The 25299-nt window shown below is 50.5% G+C and overlaps 1 protein-coding gene across 2 annotated transcripts; it reads left to right on the forward strand.

Moving 5' to 3' along the window:
• The first annotated feature begins 13012 nt into the window (after window positions 1-13012).
• Window positions 13013-24452, forward strand: CREB3L3 (cAMP responsive element binding protein 3 like 3). Of its 2 annotated transcripts, none has more exons than XM_049875786.1 (10): window positions 13013-13089; window positions 14149-14277; window positions 14715-15015; window positions 16486-16604; window positions 17444-17578; window positions 18271-18377; window positions 20713-20781; window positions 23423-23507; window positions 23765-23861; window positions 24020-24452. In XM_049875786.1, the coding sequence occupies exons 1-10, from the start codon at window positions 13060-13062 to the stop codon at window positions 24373-24375; spliced, it is 1428 nt and encodes a 475-aa protein (XP_049731743.1). In that variant the 5' UTR covers window positions 13013-13059; the 3' UTR covers window positions 24376-24452. The 2 variants fall into 2 exon arrangements, with proteins under 2 accessions (XP_049731743.1, XP_049731744.1); XM_049875787.1 differs by having other exon boundaries at window positions 14718-15015.
• Window positions 24453-25299: the final 847 nt, after the last annotated feature.

Below are 25299 nucleotides of genomic sequence, written 5' to 3' on the forward strand. Positions count from 1 at the left end.
TCCCGATCAGATTTTCTGGGGGATTAACTATGAACTTTAATATTGGAGCTGGCAGGAAATTTATATAACCCTCAGGTCAATCTGCTCGTGTTATAGATGGGGAAACTGAGTCAGCCTCAGAGAGGACAGGAGGTATGCTAGCAACTTTGTGGCTTGTGCATATATGTATATTGAGAAGCCCACTATGTAGAAGGCAATCCCCTTCCACACATGAGTGAGCTGGGGGTATGACTTAGGTTTCCCAGCACCCAGTCCAAAAAGCAAGTGGACACAAAATGGGAAAGTTATGAACTGACTGGAGATTATGCTGATAATTCCAACTTGGAGAGGGCAGCCCACGTCTCTTGGGTTTCATAGTTCACACAAAGGTGTGGAGTTCATCCCACAATAATTAGAAGTCACTTTGATGGTCCTGGGACTGTTCTTGAACTGGGGACACAGCAGTGACCAAGGTAGACATGTCCCTGTTCTCTGGTGTGGAGAGAGCCATAGATAAAAGAGCTCTCAAACAGAGTGATGGGCTAGGGTGACTGGATAAATAGGGAGGATTTTAGCAGGGACGGTCAGGGCAGGCTTCTTGGGAAGGTGATAATTGACACAAGACCACCAGAGTTGGGTTTCTTAATAGCTTTGAGAAGGTGAGGGGTCAGAAAGAACTCAGTGCCCTCCCCCAACTCCACCAGACTGGGCTCCCCCATATCCTTCCCAGCATCCCCTGAGGTGGAGCCAAAGGAGACATCCTTCTCAGCCTCCTCCCCCATCAATGAGAAGGAAAATGGGATGACCATATCTGCAGCCACTGGAAGGCCACCTCTGCTTTCTTTCCCTGGTGAGAGGGTCCACTATGACCCTTGGACTCATCATCTATAAAATGATCACCAGGATGAGGTGGTAGCTAGACTTGGAGGGGTGGAGACTGCCAGGGGGGTGTGGGCGAGGACATGAGTGAGGCAGCCAGCTCTGTGTGCCAGCCTAGGCTTAAGAGTTTTTACAGGGCACTGCCCCAGGGGTGGCCTGTTCTTGTGAAGCTGACAGCCACCTTGTATTTCAGCTAAGGAAGAGCCCCTGAGAACCAGGCTTGGAGGACACACCTCACTGTTCCTACCCAGCCCTGCCCATGCACCCCCTCCCACCCCCAGCCCCACACTGAAACTTCTAAAGCCATCTCAGCACTGACACTTTGGGAACTAATAAGAAAAACTGGATGTAGCATGTCCTCTGTAATCCTAGCCTTGTCACCCTGGCCAAGGCCCCTGGTCCCCTTCTTGCCCTCCCCTGGGCCCACAGGGTCCTGCACAGCCTGTCCCCTCCTCCTCTCTCCTCCTCGCTCACTTTGCTGCAGCCACATGGGCCTCCTTGCTGCTCCTCCAACTCACCAGGCTTGGTCCTGCCTCAGGGGCTTTGCACAGGCTGTTCCCTCTGCCTAGAATGCTCTTCCCCCAGATACCCGCATGGCTCCCTGCCCTCTCCTCCTCTCTCTGTTTCCCTTGCTTACTCTATTCCAGTTACACAGGCCTCCTCCCTGTTCCTCCAACTCACCAGGCAACAGTCCTGCCTCAGGGCCTTTGGACAAGCTGTTCCCTCTGCCTGGAATTCTCTTTCCCAGACACTCACCTGACCCACCCCCTCACCTCCCTTGGGTTTTTACAGACAGGCCTCGCTTGACCACTTTGTGCCCCCTACATACTCCACAGCCCATTTTCCTGCTTTTATCTTTCTGTACATTGTCTATTCATTTTAGTTATTTACTCAGTTATGTACAAATAATTTTGAGTGTCTGTCTGACTCAATGGGAGCAGCAGGTCCACAGGTGGTGGTGGGGTGTTGTCTCCTGTGTTCTCTGCTGAGTCCTCAGTTCCTGGCTGTTGTTGTTAAATAAAATATCCATGGCCACTGAGGCAATTCCGACTCCTAGCGACCCTCTAGGACAGAGTAGAACTGCCCTGTTTCCAAGGAGCGGCTGGTTGATTTGAACTGCTGACCTTTTCATCAGCAGCCACGCTCTTTAACCGCTGTCCATTCCGACTCATAGGGACCCGGTAGGACAGAGAAGAACCAGCCCCTAGGAAGGCTGTAATCTTTATGGGAGCAGACTACACATCTTTCTCCCTCAGAGCAGCTGGTGGGCTCAAAACATTGACCTTTTGGTTAGCAGACAAGCGCTTAACCAACGCACCACCAAGGCTCCTGTTGTTGGGTGCCATCAAGTCACTTCCAACACACAGCGACCCCATCTAACAGAGTAGAGCTGCCCCATAGGGTTTTCTTGGCTGTAATCTTTACGGGAGCACATTGCCAGGTCTTTCTGCCATGGAGCCTCAGGGCAGATTTGAACCACCAACCTTTTGGTTAGCAGCCAAGCGCCTAACCATTGCGCCACCAGGGCTCCTTTCAGTTCCTGGCAAACACCGACAAGTACGGGTTACAGGAAGGAATGAGTGAGCGAATTCTCGGGCATGACGTCCTTCAAGCTTTAGGACCGCCCTCTCCTCAACTTCTCCTCCCTCATGGCATCCGAAATCCCCAGTTCGATCCTCCCCTCTTCACCCGCGGGGCTGAGCCGAGGCCAGCACTTCCTGCACGCGCCCGGGCCCACAGGTAGGAGGAGAGAAAACTGCGCAGGCGCAAGGGTTGAGTTCTAATCTGCGGGCATTGCCCAACAGGTGGGTCAGAGTCCCCCAGCACCGCCAGTCCCCCGCCTTCCCCTGCCACGCCCTAGTCACGAGAGCTTTACTCACTGCCTGGCTGTACCCCAAGGAGAGGGTTCCCAAGGAGGAGGGGGAAGGGGAGGGGAGGGGGAGGGGAAGGGGAGGGGAGGGGGAAGGGGAGGGGAGGGGGAAGGGGAGGGGAGGGGGAAGGGGAGGGGAGGGGGAAGGGGAGGGGAGGGGGAGGAGAAACAGGGGAAAGGGGAGAAGGAAGGACCCACTCAAAAAGCTACTGCTTCTCAGTCCCTGGTGCCTTGTCCCCCAGAATCAGCCCAAGAGGGACATGGGGGAGAATCCTCGGGCAAGCAGCCAAAGGAATGGGGAGGTGACATTGTGATAAGGGGCAAGCCCCCATCTGGAGCAGAGGACCAGGCGTTGTCTGGCGCTGTGGCTGACTCACCACTGACCATGTGAGTCAGGTCCCTTGGTTGTACCCTCTCTCTTCCTGTGCAAAATGGGGGTGGTCCAAGGCAATCAGAAAGGGACAGGCAGCATCCCCTGAGCGTCACGGGGACCGGTGTGTGACATAAGCCTTACCGATCATAACAGCAACCACAAAGTCTGCTGGATTTTGCCACCCAACACTGTGCAGAAGTCCCTTACAAGTACTTTGTTGTTGTTAGGTGCCATCGGAGCCGGGTCTGGCTCATAGCGACACCATGTACAACAGAAGGAAACACTGCCCAGTCCTGTACCGTTCTCACCATCATTGCCATGTTTGAGCCCGTTGTTGCAACCACTGTATCAATCCATCTTCTTCAGGGTCTTCCTCTTTTTCGCTGACCCTCCACTTTACCAGGAAATCCCGGTGACGTAGTGGTTAAGTGCTACGGCTGCTAACCAAAAGGTCAGCAGTTCGAATCCACCTTGGAAACTCTATGTAGCAGTTCTACTCTGTTCTATAGGGTCGCTACGAGTCGGAATCAACTCGACAGCAATGGATTTTCAATGCGTGGGCCACTTTGCCAAGCATCATGTCCTTCTGATAACATGTCCAAAGTATGTGAGACGAAGTCTCACCGTCCTTGCTTCTAAGGAGCCTTTTGGCTGTACTTCTCTGAGACGGATGTGTTGGCTCTTCAGGTAGTCCGTGGGATATAAGTGCTTTACATGTTTTCATTGATCTAATCTTCCCGACAACCTGGTGAAGTAGATCCTCCATGCCCCATTTTACAGATGAGAAAACTGAGGCATGAGGAAGCAAGGTCACTTGTCTAAAGTCACAAGTGGCAGAGGCAGGATTTGAACCCAGGTCCTGCCTCTAACTCAGTGCTCTCCAATAGAAATACCATGTGGAATTTTAAATTTTCTGGCAGCTACATTAAAAAAGTAGAAAGTAAGAGTAAGATCAATGTTAAAAGCATAAATCTACCAGGCGCTCCTTGGAAACTCTGTGGGGCGCTTCTACTCTCTCCTGTAGGGTTGCTATGAGTTGGAATCGACTCGACGGCAATAGGTTTTTTTTTTTTTATTATTAATCTAAACTGCCCTACCGTTGTGTTGCTATGATGCTGGAAGCTATGCCATTGGTATTTCAAATACCAGCAGGGTCACCCATGGCAGACAGGTTTCAGCAGAGCTTCCAGACTGAGACAGACAAGGAAGAAAGGCCTGGTGATTTACTTCCAAAAAATCAAACAATGAAAACCCTACGGGTCACAACAGAACGTTGTTCGATACCGTGCTGGGAGATGAGTCTCCTAGGTTGGAAGGCATTCAAAATACACAGGGGTCACAACAATTGCTGTTACTTGCCGTCAAGTATGACTCATGGTGACCTTATGTGTGCAGGGTAGAATGGTGCTCCATAGGGTTTTCAAGGCTGGGACCTTTTGAAACCAGACTGTCTTCTGAGGGGCCTCCGGGCATGTTCCAGCCGCCAGCTTTCTGGGGAACAGTCGAGCACTTAGCTCTTTGCTCCACCCAGGCACTCCAACAGTGGACTTGAACATACCAACGATCCTGAAGATGGTACGGGACTGGGCAACACTTCGTTCTGCTTTACGTGGGGTTGCCATGAGTCAGAGCCAAACCAGTGGCAGCTAACGACAACATGATTAGCATTACTGTGATCGTTGTTACTATTATGTTATAAACTTAAAAATAGAATTAACGTATCGTTTGAATAGATAAATATCCACGTGGCTCATAATTCCGAAGGTATGAATGAGTAAACAGTGAAAAGCCCCCCTCCCACCCTTACACCGTGGGACAAGCCTGCAGTTCCCGGACTTGCACAGTCGCTGTGTTTATGAGGGTTGACAATGGTACGTGAACAGGTTGGGCAACGTGGAGGTTTATGTAAAGACATGTTTGATTGCTGAGCTTTTATTTACTTTCTCCTCTTCGTTCAGCCTATGGGAGGATAGTTGGTTAGGTGTATATACCAAAAACCAAACCTGTCACCATTGAGTGAATTGTGACTCATGGCAGCCTCGTGTGTTACAGAGTAGAATTGCTCCTGTCCATTTTCTTGGCTATGATCTTTACGGAAGTAGATTGCCAGGCCTTTCTTCTGCAGCACCCCTGAGTGGGTTCCAACGGCCAACCTTTAGGCTAGCAGCTAAGTTTACAGGGACACGCATTTTTCTTTTTATCTCAGCCTCCAGTATGGGTTGGCAAGGCACTGCTTCTATTCAAGGTTCTATTCTCAAATACTTGCCCTTTATATTTAACAGCATATATTGGAGACCACTTATTCTGTTTGCTTGCTGGCTGGCTGGCTGGCTTGTTTTTAATGTAAAAAATCGCCCCCAAAATTTACTGGCTTAAAATCCAGGAACCTAAAATAGTGTAGCCACAGGTGCAGATAGTTTGGCAGTTCCTCAAAAAATTAAACATAGGATTACCCTATGACCCAGCAATTCCACCCCTAGGTATATAACCCAAAGACTTGAAAATAGGGACTCAGGTACTTGTACACCAATGTTCATTGCAGCACTATTCACAATAGCAAACAGGTGAAAACAACCCACATGTCTGTCAACAGGTCAATGGGTAAGCAGAAAGTGGTAGATGGTACAATGTGATAGTCCCACTGCCATCAAGTCGATTCCGACTCATAGCGACCCCGTAGGGCTTCCAAGGCTGTAAATCTCTATGGAGGGAGATTGCCATGTCTTTCTCCTATGAAGCCGCTGGTGGCTTCGAACCACTGACCCTTCGGTGAACAGTCAGTTGCTTTAACCACTGCTCCCCCAGGACTCCTTAGCACCATACGATGTGGTATTATTCAGCCGTAAAAGGACACTACGACACGGATGAACCTATGCTAAGTGAAATTAGTCACCCACAAAAGGACAAGAATCGTGTGAGCCCACTTGTGTGCAATATCTAGAATAGGCAAATGCGTAGAGACGGGAAGTAGCTCAGAGGTTACGGGGGCTGGGGGAGGAGGAAATGGGGATTGATTGCTTAGTGGCTGCGGGGTTTCTGTTTGGCGTGATGAAACGTTTAGGAAATAGATAGTGGCGATGGTTGGACATGTTGAGTGTCATTAGGGGGGCCAAGTTGTGTGCTAAAAACAGATAAAATGGCAACAGTTTTGTTACATATATTTTGCCACAATAAAAAAAAAAAAGCCCTTACTAGAAAAGGAAAACAAAAATGTAGACCACAGTGTGAATGGTCAGGAGGATGATTCATGACGAAAAGTTTAAATCAGGATCCATGTCTTCTCGTGAAGAAAGTAGAGAAGCGCATCCCATGTCCATTTTTTTTTTTTTCATCAAGAAAAAGGGCATACTCAATTCCTCTTCACTACCTCAGTGATTGGGAACATAAACTTCAAAAAAAAACAAAAAACCCAACAATCATTTTTTTATCACTTATGGTCATTGGGTGGCACAAACAGTTAAGTGCTTGAGTACCAGCAGTTCAAACCCACCCTGAGGTGCCTTGGAAGAAAGGCCTGGTGAGCTGCTTCTGAAAGCTCACAGCCTTGAAAACCCTGTGGAGCTCAGTTCTGCTCTGACTCACATGATATCGCTATGAGTTTAAATTGACTTGGTGGCAACTAACAACTAACAGTGACAGCAATGGTTTCTGAAGGTTTGGGAATTTGGGAAGAGCTTGATCGAGGGGTTCTGGGTAGGGTAGCTGCTCATGTGGTCTCTCTTTCCTCATGTAACCTTACAGCCTCTCCATGTGGCCTGTCTGCCTAGGTAACCTTGTGCTTCCTTCCAACATGGCTGCCTCAGAGCCATTGGACAGTTTACATGGCAACTGAGGGCTTCAAGAGTGAATGTCCCAAATGATGAACATAATGAATGTCACTGACCTATACACGGGAAGACTGTAGAAATAGCAGATGTTTTGTTACCTAGATATTTACCACGATTTAAAAAAAAAAAAAAGAGTGAATATTTCGGTGAACAAGGCAGAAAGTGCATCACTTTTTATGATCCTGTCTCAGGAGTCACATAACTTCACTTCTGCCATCCTGTGTTGAAATAGTCACAATAGCCATCCCAGTTTGAAGGGAAGGGGAGGTAGACCTCAGCTGTCTTTGGGAAAAGTGTCGGGATCGCCTTGTAAGAAGAGCATGGGGGATGGGAGATAGTATTGCAGTTACCTTTGGAAGACATTCTGCTCGTCACTTCATATCGATACATAAACCATCCTCATTCTCTTCACTGTTGTTGTTGCCCCCCCCCCACAATGGAACAAAGGGCTGCCCAGTCCTGCGCCATCCCCGTGACTGGTGTTGGATTGCACGCTCGGGATCCACAGGGTTTTCATTGGCTAATTCTCTGAAGTCAATCACCAAGCCTTTCTTCCTACTCCGTCTTAGTTTTGAAGCTCTGCTGAAACCTGTTCAGTATCCTAGCAACATACAAGCCTCCACTGACAGGCGGGTGGTGGCCACGTATGAGGGGCGCTGGCCAAGAGAGGAACCCAGGTCTCCTGCACGGAAGGGGAGGACTCTACCACTGACCCACTCTTTAAAAAATTTAGGGCGACAATAATGAAAAAAAGTTGAGAAACATTGACTTAACCTTGTATTTTGGAGAAAATCTCCGTTCATTTTCTTACTACATAACATCCCTGATGTGAGTGCATCTGAGTCTCAAGTAATCCCCCATTGATGAATACTTTCTAAAATAATATTGTATTGTGTTTTCGATGGAGGTTTATACAGAAGTTTAGGTTCCCATTCAACAATTTCTAAGGAAATTGTTCAGTGACATTGGTGACCATTCTTTACAATGCGTGAATATTCTCAATATTTCCATTCCGGTTGTTCCATTTCCATTGATCTAGTTTCCCCCTTACAGTCTTATTTTTGTTTTAAAGTAGCTGTTGACTGTTTGGTCTCATAAATATGATTTTTTAAAGGAGCACAGTATTCATGGGAGATATTCTTTTTTTTGTGTGTGTGTGAGCCAATCTGTTATTTAGCTACAAGGTGACCTCAGGGGCTAGTACTGGTTCAAGGTTTAAAGAGCATCTCAGGGCAATGGTCTCAGGGAGTCCTCCAGACTTAACCGGTCCAGTAACTCTGTTTGTTCTTTTATTTATTTTTTTTAGGAATTTGAGATTTTGTTCCACATTTTTCTCTTATTCTGTCAGGATCCATCTATTGTTGTCCTGATCAGAAGGGTTGGTAGTGGTGGCAGGGCACCATCTAGCTCCTCTGGTCTCAGGGTAGATAAGGCCCTGGTTTGTGTTGACTCTTAGTCCTGTAGACTACTTTCTCCTCTAAGTCTTTGGTTTCCTTATGTCTCTTTTGCTCTGGAAGAGTAGAGACCAATGGTTGTATCTTAGATGGACACTGGCAAGACCTCCAACCCTGAAGCCATGTTCTTCTTCGAATAGTCCATTAACTCAGCATACAGATTGACTAAGTATGGTGAAGAATATAACCCTGACGCACATCTTTCCTGATTTTAAATGGTGTGGTATCCCCTTATTCTGTTCCAAGGACTGCCTCTTTCTTGGTCTACGTACAGATTCAGCTTCCAGCATTGCAGCAACGTGTAAGCCACTACAGTACGACACACTGACAGACGAGTGGCGGTGCAAATCCTCGTCAAGGTGCAAATGACTAACATCATGTCCTTTCTCCCGGCAGGTTTGGATAAGAGGAAGAGACTGTGGTCCCAAGGGCACCAGAGCTCCTGAGAGCCATAAAAGAGGGAGAGGAGAGAGGGAGCAAACAGAAGTCCAGAAGTCAATCTTCGCTACTTTATAAACTTACCTACAGACTGCCTTGGAAAAATGCCTGCCCTGTAATACTGAATAAATATTATGACTGGGATCACTAAAGCCCAGCCAAACCAAACAGACTCCCTCAAAATCCCACAGAGAGCGGTTGAAAAGGAAACAAGAGAAACCCGGAGTCCGAGAAGAAGGTAGTCATGCCAGTAACCAGAAGGGTGGGGGAGTCCCTGGGTGATACAAACTGTGAACGTGCTTGGCTATGAACCAAAAGGTTGGAGGTTCGAGTCCACCCAGAGGCACCTCGGAAGAAAGGCCTGGAAATCTACTCCCAAAAAATCAGCCACTGAGGCGTTTGGGGTCTTAAATGCTAACAAGCGGCCATCTAAGATGCATCAATTGGTCTCAACCCACCTGGATCAAAGGAGAGTGAAGAACACCAAGGTCACACGATAACTATGAGCCCAAGAGACGGAAAGGGCCACAGGAACCAGAGACTTACATCATCCTGAGACCAGAAGAACTAGATGGTGCCCAGCCACAACCAATGACTGCCCTGACAGGGAGCACAACAGAGAACCCCTGAGGGAGCAGGATAATAGTGGGATGCAGACCCCAAATTCTCATAAAAAGACCAGACTTAATGGTCTGACTGAGACTAGAGGAATCCCGGCAGTCATGGTCCCCAAACCTTCTGTTGGCCCAGGACAGGAACCATTCCCAAAGACAACTCATCAGACATGGAAGGGACTGGACAGTGGGTAGGAGAGAGATGCTGATGAAGAGTGAGCTACTTGTATCAGGTGGACACTTGAGACTGTGTTGGCATCTCCTGTCTGGAGGGGAAATGGAAGGGTAGAGAGGGTTAGAAACTGGCAAAATCGTCACGAAAGGAGAGACTGGAAGGGCTGACTCATTAGGGGGAGAGTAAGTGGGAGTATGGAGTAAGGTGTATATAAACTTATATGTGACAGACTGACTTGATTTGTAAACGTTCACTTAAAGCTCAATAAAAATTATTAAAAAAAAAAAATCAGCCACTGAAAACCCTGTGGGGCACAGTCCTACTCTGATACACGTGGGGCCACCATTAGTTGGCATTGACTTGAGGGCAGTTGGGGGAAAAAACAACAGAAGGGACAGTTACTGTAACAGATTGTCTTCGTCTCGGTATTGATGACATTCGGTGACAGGTCATTTAAAAAATTTTTTTTTCTATTTATTTATTTTTATTGTGCTTTAGGTGAAGGTTCACAGTGCAGATTAGTTTCTCTTTAAACAATCAATACACATATGGTTTTGTGACATTGGTTGCCAACCCAACGATGTGTCAACCCTCTCCCCTTACCGACCTTGGGTTCCCCATTGTCAGCCTTCTGAGGACAGATCGTTCTTTGCAGTGGGGGCTGTCCTGCACACCGGAGGGGGATCAAGCAGGAAGTACCTTTGGTCTCTTACCCACTCGAGCCCCGTAGCACCCCCCTGACCCAGTTGTAACAACCAGAAATGTCTCTAGACATTGCTAATGTCCCCTGAGGGGCGGCTGCCGTAACATGGGTCTTTGCTAGATTTCGTTTATCCAACAAGGGCCCGGCATGTAGTTACCACCCGTTGCCGCAGACTCGATTTCTACGCATGGCGACCCACGGGTGTCAGAGTAGAAATATACTCTACTTTTGTCATAGGCTGATTTTCGGAAGTAGGTCTCCAGGCCATTCTACCTGGTGCCTCTGGGTAGACTCCAACAGCCAACCTTTCAGTTAGCAGCTGAGCACACTCACTGTATGCCCTGCCCAGGGACTCCTTGACACACAGTAGGCCCTTGTTAAATCCTTGTTACCCTAATAAATGACAACTAGTCTGTTGAGAAATATAAACCTGGATGTGAATTTCTGAAGGGTAAGGAGGGTGTTTTCGAGATCTCCGCTTAAACCTCGCCTTTTGGTGTGCCCAGCACACAGAAGGCTCAGTGCAGCATGAGCCCACTGAGCACCTACTGCATACCAGTTGTTTTCCCAGACATGGGGGATCCAGAGTGAACAAGACAGACTCTGTGCCAGCCCCTAAGGCATTAGGAAGGAGGTCTGGTGGCATAATGGTTAAGCACTCAGCTACTAACCTAAAGGTTGGTGGTTCCAACCCACCCAGTGGCTCTGCAGGAGAAAGAGCTCGTGATTGGCTCCAGTAACGGTGACAGCCTAGGAGGCCCCATAGGCAGTTCTGCTCTGTCACTTGGGGTCACTGTGAGTCAGAATCAAATATCCGAATCTATCCATGGCACACAACAACGAGGCGTTCACATGCTGGGGTGGGGTGGAGAAGAAGACAATAAAGAAGGACATTTCAAACGGTGCTAGGGGTTTAATTAACAAAATGATGTGATGAGGAGGCAGGGCTGGGGGGTGCGGTCTTCTGTCTGAAGTACAGCCCAGCCACAAACACCAGGAAGTAAGCTCTGCACAGGACCCCCTTGCGGCACAGATGTATAAGGGCCCCACCACTGGCTGAAAAGCTGGCAGTTTGAACCCACCTAGAAGAAAAAAAAATTTTTTTTGTTTTTTTCTGGATTAGAGGCACCTCTAATTTACATCGGCAAATCTGCTACAAAAGACCTCTTTAAAGTGTTAAAAAGCAAAGATGTCACCTTGAAGACGAAGGTGTGCCTGACCCAAGCCATGGTTTTTTCGGTCGCCTCATATGCGTGAGAAAGCTGGACAATGAATAAGGAAGACCGAAGAAGAATTGACACCTTTGAATTGTGGTGTTGGCGGAGACTATTGGATACACCGTGGACTGCCTGAAGAAGGAACAAATCTGCATGGAAGAAGTGCAGCCAGAATGCGCCTTAGAAGCCTGGATGGAGAGGCTTCGTCTCATGTACTTTGGACATGATATCAGGAGGGACCAGTCCCTGGAGAAGAACATCATGCTTGGTAAAGTAGAGGGTCAGTGAAAAAGAGGAAGACCCTCAGTGAGCTGGACTGACACAGTGGCCGCGACAATGGGCTCAAGTGTAACAACGATGGTGAGGATGGTGCAGGACTGGGCAGAGTTTTGTTCTGTTGTACGTAGGGTCGCTCTGAGTCGGAACTGATTCGATGGCACCTAACAACAGCAACGCCACCAGCGATGCCTCGGAAGAAAGGCCTGTCAGTCTGCTTACAGAAGATCATGTGGGGTCACCATGAGCTGGAATGACTTGGTGGCAACTAAAAGCAACAGCATTGTCTGTCAGCACGTCCTGCTCTAGTGGCCTTCGTATTGCTGTGATGCTGGAAGCTATGCCCCCGGCGTTTTAAATACCAGCAGGGTCACCCACCAGGGACAGATTTCAGCAGAGCTTCCAGGCTAAGACAGGCTAGGGAGAAAGGGCTGGTGATCTGCTTCCGAAAGGTCACAGCTTTGAAAACCCTGTGGAGCACAGCTCTACCCTGCACACAGGGGTCTCCATGAATCAGAACCTGACTTCAGGACAGCTCACAAGCTATGTGTGCATAGCACCAGGGGAACAGAGCTGGGGGCAGGGTGGGAGGTCAGCTGGGGGAGTTCCTTGCAGAGGGAACAGCAAGTGCAAAGGCCATGAAGAGGGAACAAGTTTGGCTTAATACGATAGAAGATTCTAGAAGGAATTGATTGTGGGGATTTGGCCGTGGAGGACTTGTGGGTGGCATCTAGCTGGCCTTAGAGGGTGGGCAGGGGGTTGACAGTTTGGATGGGGAGAGGGCATTCCCAGCGGAAAGAACGGCCCCAGCAAAGGGCTGGGTGGTTCTTTTGGATCCCTTCTGTGCTGGGAGTAGACAAACCGTCCAGGAGCCCTGGGCCACCCTGGAACCCAAAGTCCGGCGACTCGGAAAGAAGCTGTCCCGAAAGTAGGGGAGAGGTCAAGGCAGAGCTGAGGCATCCCAGACTTTGGCCTTTGCCCACTGCCAGCTGGAAAAGCACAAAACACCGATAATGGTCTCTCCTCCCCCTCCCCAGTCCGTCCAATGTCACTGGCCCTTAACCCTGTCCATTCGCCCTGCTCACCAATCAGCACCTGGAGGTGGGCTGGGAGTTCTGGGGGGACTATTTCAGCATCCTTAAGGGTGGGGACAGAGCCACAGAGAGGAGTGAGCTGGCCCTGCAACACTGGTTGTGGGGTGGGTGCCACCTCCAAGCAGAGACCTGGGAAGTGGCTGGTGGAAGAGCTGGGCTCATGAATGGGGATTTAGCAGCTTCTGGAAAGGTGAGCTTACCCTCATTGAAGAAGTGGGAAGACTGAGGCCCAGAGAGAGAAAACCATGCCAGAAATCTTGCCTCCCGTCTGGGGCAGTGCTTATCCTCTCGGAACCCCTGCCCCCCAGGAGGGGGATCTCGGGCAGACATCGGAGGGCTGGCTGATCAGCCTCATGGGAATAGGCCATGTTGATTTTGTTGTAGTTGGGTGCCTTGGAGTCAATTTCGACTCATAGCGACCCCATGTGACAGAATAGAACTGCCCCATGGGGTTTCCTAGGCTGTCAACTTTACAGAAAGGAGCTCTGGTGGTACAGGGATTCAGAGCTCAGCTGTTTATCAAAAGGTCGGCAGTTCAAATCCACCAGCCGCTCCTTGGAAGCCCGATGGAGCAGTTCTACTCTGTCCTATAGGGTTGCTATGAGTTGGAATCGACTCCACAGCAAAGAGTTTGGTTTTGGCTTGGAGTCTTTATGGCAAGGAGCCCTGGTGGCACAGTGGTTAAAGTGCTCGGCTGCTAACCTGAATGTCGGCACTTTGAACCCAGCCGGTGGCTCCTCGGGAGAAAGACTGGCAGGCTGCTTCCATCAAGGTTTACAGCCGTTGGAGATCCTATGGGGCAGTTCTGCTCTGTCCTATAATAGGCGTCGCTATGAATCGACTTGCTGGCAGTGGGTTTGGTCTTTGGTTAATCTTTACAGGAGCAGCTCGCCAGGTCTTTCTCCCGAGGAGCTGCTGGGGTGGGTTTGAACTGCCAACCTTCTGATTAGCAGCAGAGCATTTAAACATTTGCGCCAGCAGGGACTCCTGCACATAGCTTTACTTCTTGGTACTTGTGGATGGGCAGTTCTTCACAGTGGAGACCAGCAGCTGCTAAAGAAGTTGGCTCTCATGCCCCTGGGATTCCCAGACCCCTGGCCCACCCCAGTGCATGCGTGGAGATGAAGGCTCAGCAAGGGGCAGTGGGTGGCCCACCTGGGGGCTGGCAGGTGCTCAGGGCAGTGGGTGCATGGGAGGTGGGGAGGTGAGGAGGCCGATGGCCCTCACGCCTGTCCCCTCCCTGCCCTAGATGGCTTCCCCCACCTGTCCCACGGGTCCCATGGACAGCCTGGAGCTCCTGGATCTCCTTTTCGACCAGCAGGACGGCATCCTGAGACATGTAGAGTTGGGCGAGAACTGGGACCACCCTGAGGACCAGGTGAGGCCCCTACTCCAGATGCCCCAGGCCCCTGAGCCCTGGACTCTGGTCTGAGGCACTGGGAAAGTCAAAACTCACCCTGGTCTCCTCAGCCTTTATGCATTGAACCACTCAGCTCCTCCAATGGGCAGGTTGCATCAGCTCTTCTTACAGGTGGGGAAACTGAGGTCCAGAGAAGGGCGATAACTTGTTCAGGGTCACACAGTGATTTGGAGTTGAGTTCAAACTGAAACTCAGGGCTCGTGCCTCAACGTGGCCTTGGTGGTGCCGTGCTAGATTATTGTGTTCAAGCCCGAGTTCAAACTGTCCCTGAGAGGAAGGGGCCTGACCTGCATCTTGCAGGAAGGACTACTGAGGCATGCACAGGGCACACGCATGTCTAGAGCAGAGGAGGCACCAGACTAGAGGTCTCCCTGCTCATTGCTGCCCCCACCCAGCAGGTCCGGCTGGACCCCGACCCCAGTGACTTCATCACCTCCATCCTGGGCTCTGGAGACTCGGTGCCCAGCTCCCCGCTCTGGTCCCCTGCGGCCAGTGACAGTGGTATCTCCGAAGACTTGCCCTCTGACCCCCAAGACACCCCTCCACGAAATGGACCTCCCAACACCCCTGCTGGCTGCCACCCCACTGAGCCTGGCAAGGGGCTGTGCCCCTCCTATCATCCTGGCTACCCCTGCCCCTCCAGGCCCCTGGGGCCAGTGACACCAGTGCCCGAGGCCTCCGTGGCCATAGACCTGGGTAAGTTCTGCTGTGCAATTGCCCAGCACTCTCACTCTCTTCTGAACACTGTATGCTCATAACTGCCCTGTGAGATGGGTGCTGTTGTGGGCCCATTTTTCAGGTGGTATAACTGAGTCCCCGTGAGGTGGAACCCAGAATCACAGAGCTAGGGTATAACCCAGGCAGGCTGGCTCAGACACCGGGGGGACCATGCTGGTTACCTCAGGAGGCAGGGACGTGTCTCCCTCGTCTGTCCTCCCGTGTCTGGCTCATAGTAAGTGCTCTAACAGTATGAGACGTTTTGATGTCCCAGGGCTCAGGGTACTCCTCCTGGAGCGGGGGAATGGGAACTCCTGCAGAAGATGTTATGTTACTGACCCAGAAGGTCAGTAATGATTTACTCCAGGAGTACTGGTTGAGTACCCATGGTGTACCAGGCACAGAGCCCCTGGCTGGAGATGGGTGGCTCCTGGTACGGCCTTTGTCCCTCAAGCCTTACTTTTGAGATAGGACCTCTGGTCCCATTGTAGAGTTGATGAGACCGAGGTTCAGAGAGGTACAGTGACTTACCCAGGGTCACACAGTTCAGCCCCGTCTGGATTGTGTGCTTGGAGCTGCCTATTGGGTGCCAGGCACCAGGGAGGAGGGAGTCAGGAAGGGGTGAATCAGACCTCATCCCTGCCCCACAGAGGAGATAAGGCCTGGCTTCAATAACAGCCACTCCCTCCAGGGTTGGCAGTGGGTCTCATGGTAATGTCCCTGCTCCTCCTTTGATCTTGTGGGACAGACAAGATGTGCCCTGATGGATTTAGGTTCCCCTTTTATAGCAGAGGGGAAACTGAGGCACTGATTAGGGCTGTCCTTTTCAGCTCAGGCCTTGGGGACCCCAAGTTCTGCTAAAAGGCAAGTCCCCAAGTGCTAAGCATGGTGGGGTTCAATCAGTGAGACTTCTTGGAGGAGTAGGAGGTGGGAGCTGGGGCTCAATCCGGGAGCCTTCCTGGAGGAGGAGGAGGTGTGAGGTGGGGGCTCAATGAAGGAGTCTTCCTGGAGGAGGAGGGAGCCAGGGCTCAATCAGAGAGCCTTCCTGGAGGAAGAGGGGTGGGAGCTGGGGGGCTCAATGAGGGGGCCTTCCTGGAGGTGGAGTTGAGCATTAGGGCTCAGTTAGGGAGTCTTCTTGGAGGAGGAGGTGGTGGTGGGAGCTGGAGGTCCAATCGTGACAGCTTTCCTGGAGGAGGATGAAAGGAAAGCTGAGGGCTCAATCAAGGAGCCTTCCTGGAGGAGGAGAAGTAGGGAGCTGGAGCTCAATCAGGGAGCCCCCCTGGAGGAGGAGATGGGAGTTCAGTCAGGAAGTCTTCCTGGAGGAGGAGGAGGAGTTGGGAGCTGAGTCTCAATCAATGAGCCTTCCTGGAGGAGGAGGAGGGGGAAGCTGAGAGCTCAGGCCTCCCACCTGACACCCTCTCCGTCTCTGTTCGCACCTGCGCTGATCAGACATGTGGAGCCCACAAGGATGCCTCTATCCTGAGGAGAGGACGGAGCTGTCAGACTCACTCCCACGCTACAACCTCACCGTGAAGGAGCTCCTCCTCTCTGGCAATAGCGGGGACCTGGTGAGCGTCCCCCACCCCCAACACCCCCCCCCAGAACACGAGCTGGGAGGGCTGCTAGGGTTTGTGAAGCTCCAATCAATCTCCCCATTTCAGAGAGGGAAAACTGAGTCACAGAGAGGGGCCGGAATTCACACTTGGTCATGCCCAAAGCAAGTCAGTAGGCTCCAGTCCTGGGCTGTCTATCTCCTGGGCCAGGGCGTTACTAACAGTAGTAGCTGTTGTTAGCTGCTGTCAAGTTGGCCTGACTCATAGCGACTCCGCACACGATGGAACGAAACACTGCCCGTTCCTGCGCCATCCCCATGATCACTTGAGGATCGGACCGTTGTGACCCAGTGGATGGTTTTCAGAAGTCAATCTCCAGGCCTTTTCCCCTAGTCTGCCTTAGTATGGACGTTCAGCATCCTAGCAACAAGCAAGCCTCCACTGACAAATGGGTGGTGGCCGCGCGTGAGGTGCGTTGGCTGGGAATCGAACCCCAGTCTTCCACACGGCAGGCAAGAGCTCTGCCACTGCACCACCGATGCCCTCTTGGCACGTAGTGGTGCTCAATAAATGGTTGCTGAATGGCTCTTTGTCGGAAGAATGAATAACTTTGTCCGTACACCATTTCGTGCATTTATAAGGCTATCTGTAGCCTGAATTCCTGGAAGCTGAATTCCTGGGCCAAAGAGGTGTGCAGTGGCTGTTTTGGGTCCTATTGCCAGTGGGGACTCTGTAGTGGATTGATTGATCCTTTCTCAAATCGGATGTTTTCCTTATTTCCCAGAGGCTCAGCTCACCAGCTCGGGGCTGTGGGTCTTCCAGCCTCCGACTTAACGGCCTTGGTTTCTTCATAGCAACATCATCTGGCAGCCCCCCACCTGCTGCGACCTGGAGCTGGGCACTGCCAGGAGCTGGTGTTGACAGAAGATGAGAAGAAGCTGCTTGCCAAAGAAGGCATCACCCTGCCCACTCAGCTGCCCCTCACCAAAGTGAGTCGATGGGGTCCCTGTCTTTGGACTTCTCCCTCTTTCCTGGAGCTACCTACCCATGTTGTTGTTGTTGGGTGCCATCGATTCAATTCCAACTCATAATGACCCCATGTGTCAGAGTAGAACTGCCCCATAGGGTTTTCTTGGCTGTAACCTTTACTGAAGGAGCCCTGCTGGCACAATTTTTCAGTGCTCAGCTGCTAATGAAGAGGTCGGTGGTTCAAGCCCACCAGTTGCTCTGTGGGAGAAAAGACCTGGCGGCCTGCTGTCCTAAAGATTATAGCCAAGAAAGCCCTATGGGACAGTTGTACTCTGTCGAATGGGGTCGCTATGAGTCCGAATCAATTTGACAGCACCCGACAGTAGTACTGGCCGACGCCCAGGAAAGGTGCTGTTCCCAGGTATGGCCAGAAGGTGGTGCAGTTGCACCAATGCCCAAAGTCTGGTATACCCGTTAATAACAGGAATGGCGAGCTGGGAAGACTATCAGAACTCAGGAGCCTCCTGCGGACCCTGAAAGAATTTAGGAAGAGGAGAGCTCGTCTTTGAGTCATCAGGAATCTGCTCCGTCTCCACCCCCCACACACCGATTCCCTGGGTCTGGGATAGCTTACATGGAAAAAGTGGGATGGGGTTGTGGGGTGAGGACGCCATCCACAATGACCCTTCCTCCTCTCCACCTCCCTTGCCAGTATGAAGAGCGAGTGCTGAAAAAAATCCGCCGGAAAATCCGGAACAAACAGTCGGCCCAAGAAAGCAGGAAGAAAAAGAAGGAATATATTGATGGTCTGGAGACTCGGTAATGCTGGAGCCTGGACTGTCCACTCGGGGGAAACTGAGCCCCAGAGGGAGGGAAGTGACAGGGCTGAGGTCACAATTTTTAAGACTTGACAAAATTAGAGGTTTTTTTTTTTCTTCTCTAAGAGAGAGCATTTTTAGTATTGATTACGGTGGAATAGAAAGATGTCTAGAGAAGGCACAGGGCAAGGGTACTGGGGTCCCTTTACTCCCCAGGGAAACCCCGGTGGCATAGTGGTTAAGAGCTACAGCTGCTAACCAAAAGTTAGGCAGTTTGAATCCATGAGGCCGCTCCTTGGAAACTCTATGGGGCAGTTCTACTCTGTCCTATAGGGTCACTATGAGTCGGAATGGACTGAATGACAACGGGTCTCATGGGTTTTTATTCTTATTCCCTACAAAATGTGGTGCCAAGAAAGGACACGGTATTACCTACCCTGTTCTGACTCTCTTCCTGAAGACAGGACACTTACTTCCTTTGTCTGAGCAGTAATAGTCCACAGAGCTGTCTGGCTTCTTAGGGTCAAGGGGAGGAAGACACCCTGGAGTTCATTCCAGGCAGAACTTTCTCAACTTATAAATCATGCACCAACCAAAGCCTTGTCCCATCACCTCTCTCCTAACTCATTTAGGATATTGAGGGGACAGGCTCCTCCTTATTCTCTAATAGAAATATAAGAAGTGAGTAAGCTCACTCTTTAAACCAAGAGTGACTTTACTGAATGTTATAGGTCTATTTGGGTTTTCTGTTTCTTCTTGAGTCAGTTTTGGGATATGATGGCTCTCTAAGAACTTGCTCATTTCAAACTTATTGACACAAAATTGCTCATAGTACTCTCCATTTTTTTTTTTAATCTCTGTGATATCTGTGGAAACCCTGGTGGCATAGTGGTTAAGTGCTACGGCTGCTAACCGAAAGGTCAGCAGTTTGAATCTACCAGGTGCTCCTTGGAAACTCTATGGGGCAGTTCTACTCTGTCCTATAGAATCGCTATGAGTCAGAATCAACTTGACAGCAACAGGTTTGGTTTGGCTTTTTGGTGATATCTGTCGTTTTGCCCTCTTTCTAATTCCTCATGTCGCTCATTTGTGCCTTCTCTCTTTGCTCTTTTATTTTCTTAATCTTGCCAGAGGTTTGTCTATTTTATTATTTTTTTCAAAAAAAGTATTTCTGCCTCCCTTCAATTATATTTTGGTTTTCTGGTTTATTCATTTCTACTTTTATCTTTATTATATCCTTCTTTTGTGTTTTTTTTTGGGGGGGTTGTTCGTCTGCTGTTCTTTAGCTAATTTTCAAATGTGTATGCTCAGCTCATTAAATTGTGTTAAGGCTATATATTTTCCTCTCAATATTGCGTTAGCTGCATCCCACACATTTTTATTTGTACTATTATCATTATACTTTGGTATCCCCTGATTTATATTATGAATTCTTCCTTTTCTCATGAGTTATTTAGAAGGAGGATCACTCTGGTTGCTATGTTTGAGCTAACTTCTGGAAAGTAATCCCAGATCCTCCTGGACCTTCCTGGAGAACAGAGAACATAATCCCATGAAAAATATAAATGTATGGTAGATCTGAGAGTCTTAAGCTTCAAGATGAAGATTTGTTTGAAGGTTTCATATATGTGACACACAGTGACAGCCCCTGGCCTCACATCTCTGTCTCCCATATTCCATGCCCTCTGCCTTGAAGGTAGAGACCTGGCCCAATGCCCACCTCATACATATCCTAGTTTCCTGATTTGAGCATTTCAGCCCCACGTTTGAAGAGTTGGTGCCAAGACCACATTCAAGGTGGATGCAGAAGAGAAAGTTGAGGTCCCCAGCCTGGACCCCAGAACCTGAGATGGAATGACGGCTTTTGTCCTGTTCCTTAAGTGTGATCTGCTAACTCCCTAATAGACTTTATCTCATACCATTCTTCCAACCACTTTGTGAGCACAGTAATTATCTCCCCATCTTATGGATGAGAGAACTGAGGTCAGAGAAGTGGAGCGATTCAGTGTCATGGGGCTGGTGAGGATTATAACTCAAGTCTCCTTGGACTCCTAATCACTGTGCTATTTCATTTTCTGGAATCATTGCTGCCCGAATTTGGCATTCCATTCCCAACCCTTAGCCTCAGGCTTGAGTGGAACCCCCACGCCAATGCAGAAATGAACCTAGGAGCCAGGTAGACCTGAGTTCAAATCCCAGCCCCATCACAATTTTTCTGGGTGTACTTGGGCCAGTAACTTCCCCTCTCTAGCCTCAGGCTCCCTCGCAGGGGGATGGCAGTTGGGTCAGCTGATGACAAGCAACTTCTGACTATTACGGTGACACTGTCTCTGCAGAATGTCTGCCTACACAGCCCAGAACCAGGAGCTGCAGAGGAAGGTCTTACATCTCGAGAAGCAGAACCTGTGAGTCTGGGTCTCCCCAGGGCAGAGGGCAGGGAGGGCCAGCCCTAGAGTCCCTCGCAGGAGAAGGGGACGATGTGGGGAGAGCCTCGTAGTGGCAGAGCAGAGCAGGAAGTAACAGCTTGTGACACTAGGAAGTGAAAACTCCATAGAGGATGGGGATTTGGACTTGGAACACTGGAGGATGTGTCAGAGTTCACTAGGGAGAGGTTGCCCCTGGTGGAAGAAATGGCCTGTGCAAACGCCCTGATGCTAGAAGCGTGATGCTGATGGAGAACAGCAAGTGACTCTAAGGGTGTATTTATTTAGACAATATTTCTAGAGTATCCACTCTGCATCAGGAATAGTTCTGGGCATTGCGACCGTTTTGGAGTTGTTGCTCGTTGCCGTCGAGTTGATTCTGACTCATGGTGACCTCATGTGTGCAGAGTAGAACTGCTCCGTAGGGTTTTCAGGGCTGGGACATTGTGAAGCAGATTGCCAGGCCTTTACTCCAAGGCATCTGTGGATGGATTCGAACTGCCAACTTTCTAGCTAGTAGTCAAGCACTAACCATTTGCACTACCCAGGGCAATAACAAAGTATCCGTGTTTTTAGGTGTTGTCCTGTTGATTACGACTCACAGCAACCCTATATAAAGCAGAACAAAACACTGCCCAGTTCTGTGCCATCCTCAAAATCGTTGTCATGCTTTAGCTCATTGTTGCAGCCACTGTGTCAATCCATCTCATTGAGGGACTTGGTGTTTTTCACTGACCGTCTAGTTTACCAGGCATGATGACCTTCTCCAGGGACTGACCCCTCCTGACAACATGTCCAAAGTATGTGGGACGAAGTCTCACCATCCTTGCTTCTAATGAGCATTCTGGCTGTACTTTTTCCAAGACAGATTTGTTCGTTTTTCGGGGAATCCACGGTATACTCAATATTTTTCCCCAACATCATAATTCACGGTGTCAATTCTTCTTCATTCCTTCTTATTTATTGTCTTCGTTTTGCATCCTTATGAGGCAATTGAAAACACCATGGCATGGGTCGGGCGCACCCTAGTCCTCAAGGTGACATCTTTGCTTTTTAACACTTTAAAGAGGTCTTTTGCAGCAGCTTTGCCCAATGCAATATGTCATTTGATTTCTTTTTTTTTTTAATTTTTATTGTGCTTTAAGTGAAAGTTTACACATCAAATCAGTCTCTCATACAAAAATTTATATACGCCTTCCTATATACTCCTAGTTGTTCTCCCTCTAATGAGACAGCACACTCCTCTTCATCCCCTATTTCCGTGTCCATCAGCCAGCTTCTGACCCCCTCTGCCTTCTCATCTTCCCTCCAGACAGGAGCTGCCCACATAGTCTCATGTGTCTACTTGAGCCAAGAAGCTCACTCCTCACTAGTATCATTTTCTATCCTGTAAAATCATTTTCTATCCTATAAAATCCAATTCCTGACTGAAGAGTTGGCTTTGGGAATGGTTCCTGTCTCGGGCTAACTGAAGGTCTGGGGACCATGACCTCTGGGGTCCTTCTAGTTTCAGTCAGACCATTAAGTCTGGTCCTTTTACAAGAATTTGAGGTCTGCATCCCACTGCTTTCCTGCTCCCTCAGGGGTTCTCTGTTGTGTTCCCTGTCAGGGCAGTCATCGTTGTAGCTGGGCACCATACAGTTCTTCTGGTCTCAGGCTGATGTAGTCTCTGGTTTATGTGGCCCTTTCTGTCTCTTGGGCTGATAATTACCTTGTTTTTGGTGTTCTTCATTCTCCTTTGCTCCAGGTGGGTCATCGTTTGATTTCTTGACTGCTGTTTCCATGTGCATTAATTGTAGATCCAAGTAAAAGGAAATCCGTGACAACTTCGTTCCTTCCTCAGTTTATCATGATGTTGCTAAAAGTGTCCACAAAAGTGAACAAAGCACGCCCAGTCCCTCCAACATAAAGAACTCATAGTCCAGTGGGAAACATACTCAATACAAAAATACATAAAAGATAATTCAAATAGCAATAAACATTTGGAAGACAAAGCAGGGTGAAGGGCTGGAGAGTGATGGGGCTATTTTCAACAACAAGGCCAGAGAAGCCTTCTCAGAGGAGGGGACACTTGAGACTTCATGGATGAGAAAGAACCAGCTTCACAAAGACCTGGGAAAACAGTGTGCTTGGCACAGGGAACAGCCTGTGCAAAGGCCCTGGGGCGGCACTGTACTTCTGTGTTACAGGAACAGCAAGGAGGCCCCAGGTGGCTGGAGCAGAAGAGGGGAGGGAGGTGATGGGGCAGGTCACAGGGGACCTGGTGGTGGACTTGGGCTTTTACCTGGAGTGAGGTGGGCGCCCTGGGAGGATAGGGAGCTGGCAATGGGAAGGGCAGATTTACATTTGAAAAGGGCCCTACGGCTGCTGTGTGGAGTATGAACTCTAGGGGGCAGAAGAGGAGGGGGGAGGAGGAAAGGGAGGGTGTCCAGGTGACCTGCATAAAGGAAGCAGAAGTGGAAGAAAAGTGGACAGGATGTCCAATGAGGAATTTGTTGAAGCAATGAGGTAGGTGGAAGATGGACGGAATTCGGACATCAGAGAGGCTGGGGGACCCTGGAAATGTCAGGAAGCTGGAGCAAGGCCATGGAGGGCTCAGCTGAGGTCTGCCTGTCTTTCCAAGGTCCCTCTTGGAGCAGCTGAAGAAACTCCAAGCCCTCGTGGTCCAGTCCACTAGCAAGTCTGCCCAGACGGGCACCTGCATAGCGGTGAGTCCGGCGCCCAGCCCAACCGCACCCTGGATGAGGGGGGAGGGTAGGCAGAGTAGGGGGAGTGGTCCCAGGTCTCCACAGCGGGGAGGGGAGTTACGTAGAAGCACATCCTCGAGCCCCACTCTAGCACAGCCCGGTCCTGGCCTCAGATCCCTGCCTAGGAGCTGCGCATGCTCACAGGGGGCGGTGGCGGGTGGGGGGAGTGTAAGAGGCGAGGGGACGGCATGGGGTGACCTGGCCCACATCTCTGCCAGGTGCTGCTGCTCTCCTTCGCCCTCATCGTCCTCCCCTCCATCAGCCCTTTCACCACCAGCAAAGCAGAGAGCCCTGGGGACTTCGCGCCTGTGCGTGGTAGGTGGGCCAGGAACGCCCTGTCCTCAAAACCCCTCACGGCAACTGGGAGAGGAGGAGGAGACCCAGTACCAGTGTTCCATGTGGTTGGAGGGTGAGGAAGCGAAGCAGGACAGCCCCCCACCCTGCCCCTTGTGACCCCCCCAACCCTCTCCCAGTCTTCTCCAGAACATTGCAGAATGAAGCCGCCTCCCGCGTGGCCCCCAACGCTGTGCCAGGCTCCGAGAACCCAGGACCCCAGCCCGAGGCTGGCGCACACCGAAAAGGGTCTCCAGGCAGCCCCAGGGCAGACTGGGGCTCCAGGGACATGCCAGAGCTGGATAACTCAACGCTGCTGCCAGGCAACTCTACTTTGGCGCTGGACAACTCCACCCTGGTGCTGGGCAACTCCACCTTGGTGCTGGGCAACTCGGAGGAGGTGCTGGGCCCGGCCGCCCTGCTGGACTGGGCCGCACCTGAAACAGGGCCCAGGCCCGGGCGTGTGGGGCTGGAGGTGGCAGGGGAGGAGCTGTGATGGCCACCAGGACCGTGCCCCATGCCCCTCTGCCGAGGGGCCTGCAGTGGACAGTGACTGGCACTGGGCCAGAGGTGAGGCAGAAACCATGGCAGAGACACCTGGATTGGGTTACCCCAACTCACAGATACACACCCAGGGACTGAAGGATGCATGCAGCAACTCTCACGCAGACACAGGGCAAAGACAGCTATAATGCCTGAGAAATACACCAAGGGACCCAGGAGCAGAGAGACAAGCAGACACGTGCAGACTGAGCCACAGACCCTGAGGACACGCGTAACAGACACACACACAGCTACACACACTGACACACAGAAACACTCACAGACACATATATTTATACATCCACACACAGGTACACACACATAATCTATACATATATACACACAGACACAGTTACACACTCACACACAGACATACACTCACAGAAGCACGCACACACACATAAACACACTCACGGACATATGTTTATACATACACACACAGGTACACAACCAACACACACACGTATAATGTATATATATACACACAGACACACACACCAGATGCCTCAGCGATCCCCCCACCCCCGATCTCTCCCACCCTCCCTCGCACACAGAGAGGAGACGACGAAGACTGCAGGAGCCCTGGCCCCAGAGAAGGGGTGAGCTCTGGACTCTGGATCTGCTGACCCATAACCGCCCCGTTTTTTTTAAGACTGCTGTGACCCCTAATAAAGTATTTTGACAGACGTGGCTGGCGGTGAAGCGGAGAGGTGTGGGGGCTGAAGTGGAGTTCGGGGCTTCCCAGCCTCAGAGGGAGGGGCTGGGCCAGCCCGGGAAAGCAGAGTGAGGTGCGGGGTCCCCGGGATTCCTAGGTTGCAGCGGCGGTCGCCAAGGCGTCAGGCTCAACTTCAGCACCTCGGAGAGCGGTCTCCGGCTG

The sequence above is a fragment of the Elephas maximus genome, chromosome 3 (assembly GCF_024166365.1).
Source record: "Elephas maximus indicus isolate mEleMax1 chromosome 3, mEleMax1 primary haplotype, whole genome shotgun sequence".
NCBI lineage: Eukaryota > Metazoa > Chordata > Mammalia > Proboscidea > Elephantidae > Elephas > Elephas maximus.

Bases quoted from the DNA above. Each gene is read 5' to 3' on its own strand.
- CREB3L3 (XM_049875786.1), top strand. From the start codon at position 13,060: ATGAATGGGGATTTAGCAGCTTCTGGAAAG. The intron at 14,278-14,714 runs GTGAGGCCCCTA...GCCCCCACCCAG, and splicing joins GGGACCACCCTGAGGACCAG to CAGGTCCGGCTGGACCCCGA. The intron at 20,782-23,422 runs GTGAGTCTGGGT...TGTCTTTCCAAG, and splicing joins CATCTCGAGAAGCAGAACCT to GTCCCTCTTGGAGCAGCTGA.